General features: G+C 42.0%; 1 protein-coding gene across 1 annotated transcript in view; it reads right to left on the reverse strand.

The window, feature by feature from the left end:
* Positions 1 to 570: 570 nt before the first annotated feature.
* LOC121520052 (contactin-associated protein-like 4) overlaps positions 571 to 17,517 on the reverse strand; it is a 125,800-nt gene continuing 108,853 nt past the window's right edge. The window contains exons 19-21 of the mRNA XM_041803284.1: positions 9,040 to 9,127; positions 4,881 to 5,099; positions 571 to 1,171 (exon numbers count right to left, since the gene is read on the reverse strand). Of these exons, the coding sequence (XP_041659218.1) occupies positions 975 to 1,171; positions 4,881 to 5,099; positions 9,040 to 9,127 (504 nt within the window). The 3' untranslated portion in view covers positions 571 to 974. The remainder of the gene's footprint in view (positions 1,172 to 4,880; positions 5,100 to 9,039; positions 9,128 to 17,517) is intronic.

Here is a 17,517-nt window from a genome sequence, read left to right on the forward strand (position 1 = left end):
ATGATGCGCCACCTACTGCAAGTAAGCAGAACAATCTCTAACAAATAATGTCCTTTTTTCTATTTTACATGATGAATAACAGTCCTAGGAGGATCAACATGCTTTTTGTTACACGCAATTATTCCCACACTCCTGCGGTTGCGATACACCCCAACATGCGTGGGGTGCGAGGGCCCTTCAGTGCTGCTTGCAGTCCTGGTTTGATAATGCTTCTCTTTGCTGACATCACTTCAGGTCTTCCATCTGGAGTTTTTTGCAACCTTTAGTTATTTAGAGTACTGTTACTTAGAAACCTAAAAAAATCCATAACTTACCTTTATTTAAAGAGGGCTTGAAATAGGGCTGACATATATGTACTTACTGAAGGTATTTTCCCATCACTGGTTATGAAAAATGGATTAAAAAGTGAAAATGCTTTAAATGGTTGCTTGAGAGACATCATGAAAACCTCTTGAGGTTCAATAAGCTTCTCCTTAAAATGGATAAAATGCATGATTTTACCTCTAAGGGTTTTAATAAAATTGCATTGGTTTAATGTTGTCTCCTTTTTTTACATCAGGTCCCATTTCACTTAAAAACACCCAAACTACATAATAGCGCAGCTTTACACCTTTCTACTCAAACACCATCAAAAATACCAATGCCTCCATTAATTCCAACATTTCAGTATAACAAAGTGACATCAGCCGAAGGTCGTTACAAAGACATCAATTCAAGATTTACATCGGAAGTATTTACAGTTAAATCCAGGATATCCACACCTCAGAAGTCGCTCACTGTTGCATGTTTGTATTTACAATTTACAGCAGAGCAACAGAAAGACAACCACACTGTGAATTGTTCCTTTTGCCTCCATGTTTTTAGCAGCCATGTCTCTGACTGGCTCTGAGTGTGGCGTGAAGTCCTGAGGCGATGCAGGACTCGACCCGTCTGCAGCCTCTGCTTTAAAACCCATCGGCTCGTCGGCCCTCCGGTTAAATGAAATACTCCTTTGGGTTTTCACAGGAGACGTTCTGGGAGTCCGTCTGGTTGTTGAAAGGGAAATCCTGACTGTCCTCCTGCTTGACCCCCTTCACTTCCTGGTTTCGATACGTCTCTTTTCTCCTGTAGAGGAACCTGGCGGTTATCACCAAGCCGGTCACGATGATGAAGATCACCACTGCTATGACACCTGCAGGGAGGAAGAGGAGGACGTGATGTGAGAGGCTGGCATATCAGGTAATTGTCTTTTAAATCCAGCATTTTAAAGGAACTCATCCAATATGAATACGAAAATCTATTTCAATTCATTCTCCCGCTGTACGGCGTTTAATGTCCTAATGTTTTGATGATCTTTGTAATTGAACTTCCAAGTACATTAAATCTTTTAGCTTTTATTGGACGTTTCTGCTCTGTTGAGCATGTCTGAGAATATGAGGGCAGGTTTAATCTTATTGGAATTTCAAAATACCCCTGAAATCAATTTAAAATCACATTACATTAAAGAGCTGGCTTTTATGATAATGATGAAAAAAGTTGTCTCATCAGCAGGTGAATCCTGCACATGTTTAATTAGGGGAGGTGCCCTTTGTGCACTCAGACAAAATCAGGCCGGTTTAATGGACACTTTCTAAAGACTTTTCCCTCTGTCTCACCTTTTCTATCTACACGATTATAGACTGAACCTTTTCAGGCTTCACTTTGAATCAATCTGTGCTGGCAGGGCAACAAAGTTTTAAATGAGTTTTAAATGGACTCTTGCCTTCACGCTTTCTTGGAGCTTGACGTTTGTCCTTAACTTTTCTCACCTCAGCAAAGGTGAGGAAAACCTTTAAACGAGTCCTCTGTCATTTTTTAGAAGATGAACGTAGCATAGAAGTGCTTAAAATATCAACATTTGTTCAGAGAGAAATCACTGTTACTGGCTCGACAATGATTTCAAAATAAGATGTTAAGGGGGACATATGCAAATTCTATGTCTGTCATCAGGCAGATCCATCCTGCAAAGCTCCAGTCTGAGACAGGAAGGACTAATCAGTGCCATTTTAGGAGGTTGAAATGGTGGCTACAGGTGGGGTTTAGTTGTACTGCAGGCCAGTAAACAATAGCAATCACTGTAGCAATTAGCTCAGTATGCTAGCAGTTTTTTCAGAACTGGATGACATTTCTTTCTTAAAAGAAGAGCAAAGAATTGCACCAAAAGCTTTTCTTGGCAAAAATGTTTTTGCGTTTCTATTGGCTGGCCTCTGCATGAGATTTTTTTTTCACACCAACTGGCTCCACTGATTAAGTTAGCAACATTAGCAGCTATCATGTTGAGTTCAGTTTGGAGCTGCACATGCCCACTAGATCAAATGATTCATCACTCTGTTAAACAAAGTGACATAACTAAAACTAAAAAGTACAAATCGTTTCACTTAGCTAAAACATATAAAAACTAAGATTTTCCAAAAAAAAGGAGAACTAAAAGTTACTCCAGTGCTCGAAAATCTAACCAAAATAAAATAAAATTAGACACCAAATCTCAGTTTTAGTCTTTATCAGCAGCAGGCTGCCTGACATTATCTTAGCCTGGATGGAGAGTAAAATCGATGAAGACTTCACACAGTGGGGATTTTAGGTCTTTAGGTTGTATGCAAACATAAAATTGAATAAAAACAATGGGGATCGCCCTTGACAAGTATCTTATATTGCTGAAAAAACTAAAATAAAAACAAAAACTAACCTGAAGCATTTTTGCACAATAAAAATTTAACTGAACTCAGAAACCAGCAGTAAAAACTCATTTAAAAATAAAAACTGATGAAAATGCAAATAACATTGAAGCTGAGTATGAACCATTACCTCATGTGCTCATGCTGAGGCAGCAAACATGAAAGTTAACACTCAGTGATTTAGCGAGAAAAGACTAAACCTCCTGCCAAATGAGAAGATAATGACACTTTTTTTACTGAGCTGTTGAGGCAGCTTGTACCTGTTGTCAGCATGTCGTCTCCATATCTAGGCTACAGTGAGGAAAAGTCACAGCCCTCTAGACCAGGGGTTCTCAACCTTTTCAGCCCACAACCACCAAAATAAAGGTGTCAGAAACCAGAGACCCCCACTGTACCTGAAGGTGGCTGAACACAGCCATGCACATTCAAGAATGGTCATGTGCAGACAAGGCTGTCCATTAAGGGGGAAAAAAGGAGAGCTTTCTGGGGCCCAGCCAAACTGGGGGCCTGCAAAATCATGGTCCATGTGAAGTTAAACTGTGGTATATGCTTATCAAGGAAACAAATATCTTTTTAATTCATTTGTGTAGCAAGTACACCTCCTAAAAATGTAAATCCTTTTGATAAAAACAGAATTAAAATACACTAAAAATAGCTAAAATTGGTTAATAATGGAAAACAAAATAATGGAAAAGGTGGTGAAATTGGATTTTAATAGTAGCAGAAATGGATTAGAAGTGGCAAAAAAATAGATAAAAGTAAAGGAAAGTAAAAATAACCAAAGAAATGGCATGATGGGTTAAAGGGGCAAAACAGGCATATTAAGTAGTAAAAGGGGATTGAAAGTGGCTGAAATGGCGTTAAAGGCCAAAAATAAGTGGAAATTTGGTGAAAAGGGGTGAAAAATTGATATAAACTGGCAAAAAAGGCATATCAAATTGTGAAATGTGGTGTGAAAAGTGGTCAAGAGGGATTAATAGTGGCAATAATGGGACAACAGATCCAACAATAGGCAGCGAGTGTAAAGATTTGGTTTAGAAGTGGCAAAATGGTCAGAAAAAGAGTGGTGGAAAGGGTTTAAAAATTGAGAAAAAATGGGTTTAAATGGCAAAATTGGTGTAAAATGGCAAGTATAATTTAAAAAACTCTTAGGTTTTTAAGGCATCTAGAGACCCCTTCTCAGTATCTCATGACCCCCAGTGGGGTCCCCAACGTTGAGAACCCCTGCTCTAGACCAGAGCATCCTGGGAGTACAAAGTTAAACCATTTAAGTTTCATTGCTACAACCCCAAGAAAATAAGTCTATATATTTTCTTACCTTTGCATTTAATATGTGTTTCATTATGAATTTAGTTCATTTTTGCAAATCCAATTTTGACAACTGCAGTGCTGACAAGGTACCTCACCACCCCTGGAGATAATAGAGCTGTAACTATTTCATAGAGGCTTAAATATCCTCAGAGAGGTCCCAGTACTCATGTAGCACAAAAGGATGAAAAGGTTCAGTACCTCCAATAAGAGCAGAGTCAGTCCTGATGGCATTGACTAAAGGTTCACCTGAACTCACAGAGCCAGACTGGTCTAGAAGAGAGACAGAAAAAGGGCAGTGTTGGGGGAGATTAAGAAGTAGAGATGAAACACCATGAGCACCAAGAAGTAGAAAAAGTTCAAATAGACAAACAGAGGTCAGAATAAAAGTTAAAAGGCAGTTACAGACACCAGAAAGAGACAAGATCAGAACATCAGCATTCAGAGTCAGGAGAATACTGCATGAACTCAGTCTAATAAAGCATCACCAAGTGGATGACAAGGAGCGCAGAGGAAATTACATCCCACAGGAAACGTTCCTCCGGTGTGGTCCAGATTAATTAAAGCATTGATCACGCTGTCATTAGTCTCCAACAAACAGGGACAATACTGTATGCCATTAATCAGTCTCTAGTGGTTTGGAAAATCAGCTTTCATGCAGTTTTGGGAGACAAAGGAGAAGCATGCTGCTCTACTCTGAATAGATTTACACCAAAGTGCCTTAAAAGGAGCAGAGCTGGATTATAATTTGTTAACCTGACTCTAATTGAATGCTACCACTTGCAATCTTACTTTTTATGTTCTTGTCATATTTCAAAGTGTGGAGGAGACATTTCCAGCTTTTGTTATTTTGTGAGACGTGGAGTTCAATGACCGTACCTGACAGGTGGTGCGTGTTCTCTGCTGCGTAGGGATTGGCTGAAGCCGAGGAGCCACAGTTAGACTGGACTAAAGGTCCCGTGATGGTGACGGGGCTGGTGTTTGGGTGGAGCAGAGCAGCTTTCAGAGGACTGATGGAGTTAAAATGAACCACAGAGAGACAGCCGGTGTAACCCAGAGACGCCACCCGGGCCAGGTCTGGATCCAGATCATCAGAACCTGCAGAAAACATACAGCAACAGAGAGTTATGTTTATTTATCATGGTTTTCTTCTGTAAAAGGCAATAAAAAAACAAAAAATAATTAATTTTTTTCTGTTCTCACAAAGTTTATCTCATAATAATTCAAAACATTAAACCAGATGCTAAGATAGAATTATTTATATATTTATTATTTATATATTGTCCCTGCAAAAGAGGGCTTAATAGTGCGTTCATAAACAAGTTCTTGTTTCAGATGCAGATTTGCATGCTGTCTCTGATTGTTTGAATATTTGGTGGCCATCCATTGAACTGAGAATTGCTCATTCATCATTCTGAGTACAATACTGATTATTTGTCTTACATTAGTTTGTGTGATGAGACCACATGACACAAAGTGAAATCAAGCCGGGATCCATAACTCTCATCTCCACCCAATCAGAAAGAACAACAAACCCACAGACGCTGAAGACCCTCATTACCGCAGACAAGCTGTCAGTGACTCAGCTCCAGTCTGCATCCATCACTCCACCAGAGTGATCTTCCCTCTCACCTCTATCTGTTTATTTTATTGACTTTAATCCCTTCATGCTCTCCTCCTCTCCCTCACAGCGGGGCAAACAGCAGCTGTGAAAGGCGACATCAGCGCTGTAAACATCTGCATCAGTGTCTGCTCCGATGACTGAGAGGTGACAGTGGTTTTAGCAGAACACATCTGCATGTTGATGAGAGCAGCAGGAGACATCAGAGCAGCAGCTCAGCGGAAACCCTCCTCACTCCATCACCTCTCTCTCTCTCTCGGTTTCTTCCAGGTCCATTAGTTAGGCTGATGGATGACGGGAGTGGCAGGAAACGACAGAAAATCCACTTTCCTGCAGCTTTTCTGATCCTGATCTGACTCTGTGCCTGCTCTCACTGACAGAGGGGAGGATCGGTCACATGCTAACATGACGGGGTTAAAACACAAGGAGATGACCTCCACCATACTGGAGATTTACATCCAAAAACAAAGCAGACACTGGAGGACTTGAAAATGGAGCTCCATGATATTTCAAGCATCTAGAATTTTCTCATGACTGTTAAATGGAGTGTCTTTAAAAGCCTGTTACCTTAGGTGGGTATGGGCAAATCTGGGTAGTTAGACCTAACCATTTGATAACTTTTGTGCATCAAATGTTTTGGCTAATTTCCTTCCTTAAAGTGCAAATAAACACAGTTTTCTAACAATGAAGATAGGCTTAGACTGTAAATTGTGGATATATTTAAAATTCCTGGCAATAACCTGGACTTACCTGGGGATTGTTTCCCTCTTACTCTGAAATTTCATTGCTAAACCTTTATCTTGCATGCAACTCAGAAAGTTGGTTACTGTGGACTAGGGCTTGAAGGGGTGAAAAAGTCTGCTGTTTCAACTGCATGTGCAGCTCACCCAGGAGATTCTCAGCAATTTTGTGCAGGGGCTTACCCTCATATTACACAAACTGCGCCTGCACTGCCTTCTGGGTGTTTGCTCCCACTGTTGGCACATGCCCAGTGGAAGCATGTCTGCAGTGTAGTGCAGTAGTGCATGCTGCAGATCAGCAATAGAGTCGAGATCACAAGATACAAGGAGAGCAATGAGCTCATACGGGGAAAGAATATAAACAACAGATTACTTTGCCTTTCTGGGTTGATTTTCTGTTTGTTTCTGTATTTTTCCATGATGTATTTGCTTCTACTATGGTTGAGTACATTAGGAAGATAAAGGGTTTATTTGTTCTGGAAAGGATGTGTGGTGCCATTTTAAAATTGTCTGGTTTCCACCTCTAAAGCCAGCTATTCTTTATCCAATAGCTCTGTGATCCACTGACTGACCAGTGACTAGCCACAGGATGGCATGTAATGTTGATCTACTACTGGAAGTCACTGAATTATGTTGTCTTTCAAAGTTGACTAGATGCTTTACACATTCATGGATTAGCATGGTTTGGCTGTGACATCCACCGTAAATACAGTTGGCACACATCTGGTACTTCTGGCACACACCGGAGAGGGAAACGAGTGGAGAGCATGCAGTGGAATTATAAAGATTAAAAGAAAGGGAGCAATTTGCTCAAGAGTTGAGGTCACTTATTAGCGGATCGCAGTCCAGATCCAGGACCAGGTACCCTACTACCCAGAACCGTTTGTACCTGTTATTTCAGCGTGACAAGCATGCTCATCTCAGCCTGTTCAGCTTTATACGATTACGTTGATCTGTTTTTGATCTGCAAAGCTTTCCTCATCCTAACAGTAGCGACATGTGATGCTTATCAGGCAGTCAGCTGCTTCACTCAGACGAGGAACAGTGAGTGAAGACGTGGGGTGAGAAAACAGCTGAATCGGACTTTGGAGAATTTGAATTGATAACCCCTTCCCTAGTGCATGCCCTTCATGTGGATCAGTGTGCAGATGGAGTATGTGGAAATTGAGGGTAAGTCGGGCAAACTGCAGGGGTATTTCCAACTGTGAGGGACATGTTTAAACAAGCAAGTCAGGATATTTTCTTGGGAGGTTACCCTGGAACTTTTCCTACAAATTTCAGGGTTGCATGTGGGTAACACACACTGAAAACTTCCTCGCCTGCTTGTTCATACCTGTCCCTCACAGCAGGCAGTTTTAGTTTGCCTGTCAGGCAATGACTTGGTGATAAAGGAAGAAAGTACTAGGGAGCAAGCAGGAACAACTGAGGGTGAAGTCAGGGTAAAAAGCATTGCTGTTGCATTCACAGATGCAGCTCAGCTGGATAGATTCTTTGGATTTTCATTTGTTGGTGCCAGTGTGAAGAGGGCTTATGAGATCCAAAGAGTGTGTCCATATCCACATTCATAAGGTTGACCATTACAACCAAAGCAACTCAAGGCACTGGCATGCAAAAGTCAAAACAAAAGAAAAAAATAGCATTATGTATTGTTTTCCACCCTTTGGTACTTTTCAGTTCCCACTTTTCATCAAAAAAAGAACTCAGATTCTCCAAAAAGTGACTGTCAAAACACAGAAATGCTTCAGGACCACATCCCACAACTATGAGCTTAGACGCTGATATGAAAGCTATTAAGGCAGACTCGGGCAAACTCGTGAAGAAGTCCATCACATAGGAAAAGCTGCCTGAGTTTTAAAGATACAAAGCAGACCAGGCCTCGATCTGAGTGCACTTGACCCCAAAGATCAAAAATGGTTCATTCAATCAGTTTTAACACTAGTGCACTGGACGTGGGGGTACAACACTCAAGAATGCTTGAATACACAGTCACAGGCTTGATTCAAGTGTACTTGACCACAGTCTGTAGGAGATGTGATGCTTGAGTACAGGGTACTTGTCTATAAGTAGAGCTTTAAAGGCAATTCTAAATGTCTCCTGTCTCATCAAAAAACATTGAATCCACACAGCACGGGTCCATTTCATCCTCTGAGCTGCATGGTAGAGGAGGAAGTAGGATGAGGACGGTTGGTGGTATCTTTAAAATGATAGACATCCGGGTGTTGGTTTAGCATTCTGACAAGGTACAAAACAATCACATCTAAACACTTTGATTGAGGTAATACAAGGTGCTTTGTTGGTCTGTATGAGCTCTATTTAATGTGTAAGTCCAAAATGTTCCCAAAGCAATTATTATGAATTAATCCACATTTGCATCCAACCTACATTTGCATGTTGGCCTCAGTTTAAACCATATCCAACTTTACTTCCAGCTGCAGAAGTTTTTTTGTTTAAAGAGTGACTCTGCACTTCCTAGCACTCAGCATGATAAATGGATTTATATTTCACTTCCATTATAAACAGATTTGACTACTTTTACCTCTTAACTTTTTCATACAAGGGCACATAATGAGTGTCAGATGAGTTCAAACACTTGAGAGCTCTGTTGTTGTGGTAAGTGGTGGTCTGAGTGCTCTCTAAGTAAAAAGGCCTTGTCTCTTCTTTCTGTCTCCTCTCTTACCGTGCACTCTGCCCAACACCAGCGACTTGATGGCGTTGAATTCTCCGTCAGATGTCAGGTTGAATTCTTCTTTGGGGTTTTGATCGATCTGGAACAACAAAGAAAACATTTCTCTCATTATTATTGGTCAAACTTTTTGTAAAATCATAAATTAAAACTGACTCAGCAAGCTGGACCAAAATGTCACCATCTTCACAGTGTGGCAGAAAAATATTGAAGCAAAAATGAGAATTTGACACTCTATAAGGGTTACAGTTGAATTTTTAGAACAGTGCTTCCCTTTATGCTTCATCTCACTAGCTCAGTGGGAGAAGTAAGTCCATACTTTCAGTGAAAAATGTTGGGGGTTAGGTTCTCCACTGGTGAGCTTTTTAATGAGGACTTCTCTGCATGTGGCTGTGCAGAGGCTGACGGTCGGAGCAGAGAAGTTTAACACCAATACTTGAAAAACACTCCTATATAAGTATGTTTAAAATTTTTGACACCTTTAAATTCTGATACCTTCAAAGAGGCATCACCTTCTTTAACCTTTATTTAATACATCACTCAACGCATCACAAAGCACCACATACCTCAGGCACATGGCTAGAGTTAGCCTGGGCCTTTTATTGACGGTTTTGTGCCAGGGAACATATTCCTGTTGAGATTTGCATGCAACTTGCCAAAAACTACTCAGTTTAGTACACAATGCATGACTTTACATCTGCCAGTATGGGATGTGTATGCCAGAGTGGTGACAGGAAGGAAATTGAGAGCAGAAGAAGAAGTTTGCACAGCAGTGGGTAGGCTCCAGCACCAGGAAAACTGGGCAGAGTCCAGTAATGGTGAGCAAGAATTGGAGAAATACATTTTCCCAGAGATCACAAGGATGGAGCAGGAGGAGTCCAGAACAAAGGCAGTGGCGCAGCCTCGGCAGGGGCGCTGGACAGCACGGGAGGACACTACAGGCTGGGAAGTCTGCTGGACAGAGCTCCAGAGGCTCGGCTCAGCTTTCTTAACAAGGCAACATGACACACTGCCATGTCCTTGAAAATGTCAAAATTGGTTGGGCATTGACTTACTCTCAGGATTTATGAAGTATATTTCTATCTAACTATCTATACCAGGTTTGTGACCTCTCCAGGATCCATTCCCTCCATTCAGGCTGCAAGGGTTAGACAGGTGGACAACACGATTAAGTGTTGAGGAAGTTCACAGAGCTAAGAAGATCTAACTGCGGACCTCTATGATGCAACGCTTGGCTGCAGACCTTTATGATGGGATGACCCCTACCGTGGGGCAGGAAGTGACGTACATTACCCAAGCCAAAACCAGAATGATGTACTGAATTACATATATTTTCTGTTTGCTGTCATAGGTTATGGTGAGTGCCTGTTTTTCACAACAGTAGAATTTTTGAACAAAATTCCCAAATTTACTGAGGGGCATCAATTTTAATTTAGCACACCACAAACTAAGGAAAATCCAAAGAGCATTAGGGTTAAGGTAGGGGGATAAAATTAAAAATACCACACCACAAACTAAGGAAAAAACCAAGTAGTGTTAGTATGTCACTTGTCACTTCCTGTCCCAAGGTTGATCCCCATTGTAGAGGTCTGCAACAGATAAGCCCAAAATGCCCCATCAAAGAGGTCTGCAGCCAGATTACTCTTGGCAGAGCTGGTGGAGGGAAGGATGTCCATCAAAAGTAGACCAGTGCCCAGGGTCCTGTCCTGAAGGTCAAGTGGAAGATGGAGGTGGACCAGGGGGAGCAGCTACACTTCCCAGCTGAGATCTGCAGTTTCACACTGCAACCAGACATTGAGCCTTAAAAAGATCAGCACTGCTGATGAGCTCACAGTGCCATGGGAGGAGGGGGTCAAGGTAAAGCATGACAGGAAGAGGCTGAAAAATACTCACCTGGTAGCAGAAGGAAGGGAACATGACTCATGCACATGCATCTACCCTGTAGAAGTTGGTGCTCAAGGCTTCATGGAGGGCCCAACAACTTGTCTGTTCAAAGGCCTTGGGCTACGTGGACAAGCTCTGAGGAAGGCAACCAGGGAGGAGGCAGAGTCGGCCTTTGGCTTAGGCTAAAGAGATGGGGCGAGGCATGGGGAGCTGCAAACTCTTGAAGAAGGAAGGCTGCAGGGAGTGTCACCAGGAGACGATCTGGGACATCTTTGAAACATCGATGAATGCTAGTCCCCAGCTGATGACCCCACAGCTAGCTGAACATGCACCGGTGGACAGGGCTGAGGTCAAGCAGACATAACATTCACCTCAAAGTGTCTTGTCTTTTGAGTTAGGGTTGCCTCTGGCTAAAGAGAGCCTAAGTACAGTCTTGTTTGAGGCTACACTGCAGCTCTCACTAACACCCCCTCTCCCAACATGGTCAACATGGACATGTAAAATATTACCACTAAAGGCCTGTGCCTTTCAACAAAACTAACTTTACCTGAAACAAATACATCAAAAATGATAATTAATGATTATTCCTTGTTGCAGAATCTGCTTTATTGGTGTGTTTCCCTCAAAATAAAACTAACTTAATCAGCTCATCTTGCTACCCTTTGGACAGGCTAGGCTGTCTACATTTAGATTTACAAAGTCTTCATCTTCATCTGTAATACATTAGTCATGTCCCTCTATACCCAAACAGATTATTGGCCCATATACTGCTGGATTAAAGTTCACACCTGTTATTGCAGTTCATCCTGAGGGCAATATCCATACACTAGTACCAAACCTCACTCAATAATAGTAAGGATTTTTCAATAAGAACAACAAATGTCACACCAGCGATGAAGCCAGAGGGAAAGTCAGAGGATCACAAAAGTCAGCAGGATTCAGCTCAAGGAACTGAACAAAATGTCATAGTAGTCCAGCCAGTCTTGGTAGAAATGATGAGATGTCCTATCATCATGACACTAACCGGGCTGAAAGCAGCATTACACCAAGCTAGACAAAGAAACATATCGTGAATATTTTCAGCCTGTTTTGAGGCTCATGGCCTGCAACAATGCACAATCTAACAAAGACTCTAAAATGTCTAAATAGAGAGTACAGTGGTGGCTGTACTTTGCTAAAATTGAGAGTTACTCCCCCTCTGTGTCTATGATCTATGGTTGTATGGAAAAAAAAGTGTGTTTACCTAACCTATCTATCTCTTCGGGGGGGGCGGGGGCTGTTTTTTTCCCCCTTCTGATTGTCTTAATTTCTCCAGATCTATGAAAACAAGCAAAACTGACATGTTTACACAGGAAACAGAGTAAAACTAGAGAGTATGCCGTCCCAGGTTTTTGTATAAAAAAAAAAAAAAAAAAAAAAAAAAGGAGAAAAAGTCCTTTTTTAACATATTTATTGTGTCCTCTCTCTTTGTACAATCACTGTGGACACCAGCCGCGCCGTATTTAAAAAATAAGGAATCCACTGTGTAAAATAAGGAACATTAATGAAATCTAGCTGTCAGGTCTCAGATCGTGAAGCCCAGTTCTGGTGTTATTAAAATAAACAGTCACTGCCATCTTGGACTTTTGTATCTTACATTCCCCACCGAAGGGACCAAACACCAGAGTCCAAAGAGGGAATTTTGGGAGAGGAATGTTGTCCCATTCTTGTCTGAAGGATTCTAGCTGTTTGGGTTTTCTTTTTTATTTTATGATGCATGAAATGTTCTATTTGTAAAAGTTCTAGACTGCAGGCAGGTTAGATTAGCACACCAACTCTTCTACTGTGAAGCCATGCTGTTGTGATGAATGTGGGTTTAGCATTGTCTTAGAGCGCATTCACACCAGAGCTGTTTGGTCCACTTAAACCAAACTTTGGTCCCGGGTAGTCAGGTTCGTTTGGAGTGGTGTGAAAGCTCACACGAACTGTGGACCAAAGAAGTGGACTCTGGGCCACTTGAAAACAGGGGGTCTTGGTTTGCTTCAAAACAAACCCTGGTGCGGTTCATTTGAGGTGTGAAAGCAAAGTGGACCAACTTGTGAACCAAAGGCATAAGGTGGCACAAAACATAATAGTTTATCTATATGATTTAATACACTCAAATACATGTCAGTACCTCGTCTGTGTAGCCATAGCAACATGTCATAATCTCTCGCTCACATGTCTCATGTTAAGAACAACATGCTGGACAACTTGCTGCTTTGCTCTCTGCTCATAACTCCCCAAAACTAAAGCAGAAATCCCAAGACAACATAAATTTGGTGTTGTTTCATTGTTCATGTGGGGAAAAATAGACCGACGGAGGAAGTGGATTTCCAGTTTTGTCTTCTTCTATGTCTCCTTTTCTTCTTCGCAGCTCTTGGTTTGGGACGACAGTGCCACAGACTTAATGTTATGTTCATTTGACCAAGGGCAATGTGAATGCGAACCAAACCATAAGAAACTGCTCATGTTAACTGTATGGGAGCATATGTTGCTCTAAAACAGCTTAAAATGAACTTCAGCCTAGAGTTGCAGCAGAGTTTCTGAGTCGTGTTCACATATGGCTTCTTTAACGGCTTTAACTCACATTTGTGGACGGCACAGGGAACTGTGTTGACCAACCAGGATTTTTTTTTTTTTTTCAAAGATTTATTATTGGCCTTTATTTGATAGGACAGTGGATAGAGTCGGAAACAGGGGAGAGAGCGGGGAGAGACATGCAGGAAATAGTGCCACGGGCGGGATTCGAACCCGGGTCGCCTGTGTATATGGCATGCGCCTTAACCACTCGACTACCGGCGCGCCACCAACCAGGATTGCCTTCCTGAGCACATGCAGTGATTTCCAGTACAGAATCATGCCTGTTTTTGATACAGTGCCACCAAAGGGAAGTAGCCAATATTGACCTTTGACCTTGTCCTTTGCACAAAGATTTCTCCAGATTCTCTGAATCTTTTGATGATATCATGTACTGTTGATGCTGAGATATTCAAGGTCTTTGCAATTTCATGTTGAAGAACATTTTTCTGAATATGATGCAGGATTTTTTGAAATGATTTTTGCAGATTGGTGAACCTCTGGGACTTTGCCTCTCTAAAATGCTCGTGTTATACCCAGTAACATTACTGACCTGTTGCCTCATTGGTGGAAGATGCCCCTCCAGCTGTTCGTCAGTAGTAACACTTACTTCTCCAGCCTTTTGTCGCCCTGCCCCTATTTTTTTAAGATGTGATGCTGCCATAAAATTCAAAATGAGCTAGAATTTTTCATGAAATGGTACAACGTCTCACTTTCAACATTTGATACTTTGTTAGTGTTCTATTGAATAAAATCAGAATTTAAGAGATTTGAAAACCATTGAATTCAGTTTTAATTGCATTACACAAAGCATCCCAACTTTTTTGAGAATTCAAAGTTTGTTCCTCTACATGTTACTTAGGGGAAATATTACACACTGTACCTTTATTATAACTTCTATAGTACTATAGCTTGTCACTACATTTTTATCAGTTCGTCAAGCTCTGTTTGTCAACAAAAGCACATGTATGATTTACAGCAGTGTAGTTGCACTCAGAGACCTTCGGTGGGTGCCAATGCATACCAAACTGAATTGACACATACTGTTTTAAAATGAATTAGTATTGTTTTCACATCCTGAATTGTCTCTCCTCCAGGGTCCCAGCAGACAGAGTGGAATAACTGGAGCATGCTGGGAAAAGAAACCCCTCAGAGGAAAACACTGGACAGTGTCCTCCCTGATAATAAACCAGAGGACATGGTGTTTTGTTGCCCGGAGTGAGGCGGGCTTCAGTGAGTCATTTATCAGTGGGACATCTGCTCTGGGAACGGGACAGGAGTGAGGCGTTTGTGGAGCCTGAAGCCTGCTGGACATCAGGATGTACAACTGAAACTCTCATGTACGCTCACCTGGTGTCCCCTGAGTATGTTACTAACGATATAATGATTCAAGGTGATGGAAAGCGACAACATGAGATGCACCTCATATTTCACAGAGTGTACCACCACAGTGAGTCAGGAGCCCATACAGGCCTGGGTCACCTTCTATTTCATCTGGATAATTATAAACACAGTGACGCTGCTGGCGCTGTGAAGTTATCCTCGTTTATCATCTGAGGCTGCTGCTAACAAGATAAGACATCAGTAGATTTAGATACGATTAAGGAGCTTCATATTTCATCTGGGGCCAGGCTAATGTGTAGTTTGTCCCCACTGCCCTGTCGTAGATCTGCTGTCATAACTGTGGCTTTGTTATTACATGGACAGTAGAGAAATTACCCAGTTTGTCTTGACTTTTCAGATATTCAAACACCCACGTTATCATCAGGGTGTCTCTGGTAGATCATTAGTCCTATTATCTGAGGGTTTTTTTTTTTTTTTTTTTGGAGTAACAGTGGGCGACTCATTATCTGAAACATGTTAACACTGATATTAGATAAATTCTGGTACACTGGGTTCAGCTACATCCTGTGCCTTCTCTGCGTGTCACCTATTCTTCCTTCCTGTCTCTGTTGCTCTCCTAATTTGATCTCTTTAGATGCTGTTGCTATTTTGTTCAACTAAATTGCACCATGGAAAACAAAATACACCAAACTATCATTGCTTTGAGGAGAAAAGGGAACTTCTTGATCCGTTTCAGTGGGAGCAGATCATTTTCAGTTTGTTGATAAGTTAACCTGATACAACAGTTGACAACAAATCTGGAAGCCAACATCAGCTACTGGTAATTATCATTCACATAGTTTATGACCATAACTGAATTACCAGCTGGCATTGTGAATTAAAATGAACTGAAATACAGTACCTTTAAAAAACCCAACCAACCGCAATTGTCATTGCATTGTAAAAACACAACAAAACAAACGTTTGGCAGTCTCCACTCCAACATATGTTGTCAACTTAATTGTGGAAAAAACACTACAAGTCCAAAATATAACACAAGAGTGCATCTTTCTTGCTGCCAACTGCTCTGTTGCAAGCAATTATTTCCCAAAATAATCCTCAAGTGTTGATGCTACTTGCCTCCAGAGCTACAGGGCATGTGGTTTGCACCCCCATGCCCTTAAACTACATCCCAGGTTAACACCTACGAAAGATCCATGAAGGAGAGGGACTCTTGATGCTACAGCCGTTAAACAAGCTGCATGCCATGTAAAGATGACGGGTCAAAGCCCTTGGGACCTTGCTGCCGGATGAGGAGGAAATTCCTGCACAACAAGCGCTGATCAGGTAGGTCAAACATTGCTGGTGGTGCTTAAGTGTCGCAAGCTTTGGCTCAACTTGAAGCAGTCATCCCGGAACGTGCCGTCTCTTCAGGAAAGACTCTTGCATACCTGCGATGGCGAGGGAGCTGACACGACTTGAGATTGCCGTCGCTGCCTTGTCCGAGGTTGGGTGCCCTGGCAAGACTATTATAGGTTGATACACCTACTACTGGTTTGGCTGTGCTGATGGACGCCACACTGAGGGGTGGTGCCTTAGATGTCAGAACACAGGGTGGGGTTGGGGCAGCTGGGATGGGGGGGCACCCATTCCAATCAGCTTCCCTACCTAGGAATTGCACAAAGCTTTCTTTTTTAAAATAGAAAATCTGTCATTTATGTCTTTAATAATGTGTGTAATTTAAACAAACATCACCTTTGTTTTGATGCATGAACGCACATTGTTGTTTAGATCTGTAAGCTAGCAGCTGGGATGATTTAGGCAAACTTTCAAGACAATATCACAGAAGTGGATTTCATATTTGTTTTCAAAACCTCCCCCTGAGGCAGCCAAGAGTCTAACAGCGACTTATATGACAGCTCACATTGTGACTCTCCAGATGTGTGCCACCGCCAGAAGGCTGACAGTAGCAGCACCATTAGAAGCAGCAGCTAGCCTAAGCCAGAATCAGTGCTGGCGGTCCTCCTCCCCGGCGCCACCTGGGGTTATTTAAGAGGCAGATGCACTCTTTATCTTTAGGTGGCACTGTTCTCCTGACCTCACGTATCCCCCTCTCTTCATCGGACTAAGTTAAAAAATGTTGCTTTTCTTATGTGACTTTTCCAGTTAGCCCCTAATAACATCATCAGATCAAAGGTCGATAAGACAACTGACCTCCTCTTCTCTCCATGTGCTTCCTGAGCTCTTTTGGTGTTGAATTTCCTTTTTCTGCTTCTCATGCCATAATTTCCTGTCTCTTATATGGCGGTCCGAACCTTTCAAAATAATGCTTTCACAATGGGCACGAACAGGATCATGGTTCAGTTTGGTCCGGGCCACGACCACCTCTATTGGTCGGACAAAGGTCTGGCTGATTGGTCTGGACCATGGTCCAGGGGAGGTTTCACATGTATCAGTTCAGTTCTGATCAAACACAGGAGTCAGAAAGTCTGGATCAAACTATGAAGGTCTGAAAGCACCTAAGAGTTGAATGCATTCAGTCTGAGCAGAGGCAGGGATAAAAATCTATCTTCAGAGGGGGGGTATCAGAAGCAGAACGGGGGAAATCACCAACCGCCCCGGCAATTCGCCACCAGATAAAACATAAAACATACATGCTGATAAAGC

The sequence above is a fragment of the Cheilinus undulatus genome, linkage group 13, assembly GCF_018320785.1.
Source record: "Cheilinus undulatus linkage group 13, ASM1832078v1, whole genome shotgun sequence".
Taxonomy (NCBI): domain Eukaryota; kingdom Metazoa; phylum Chordata; class Actinopteri; order Labriformes; family Labridae; genus Cheilinus; species Cheilinus undulatus.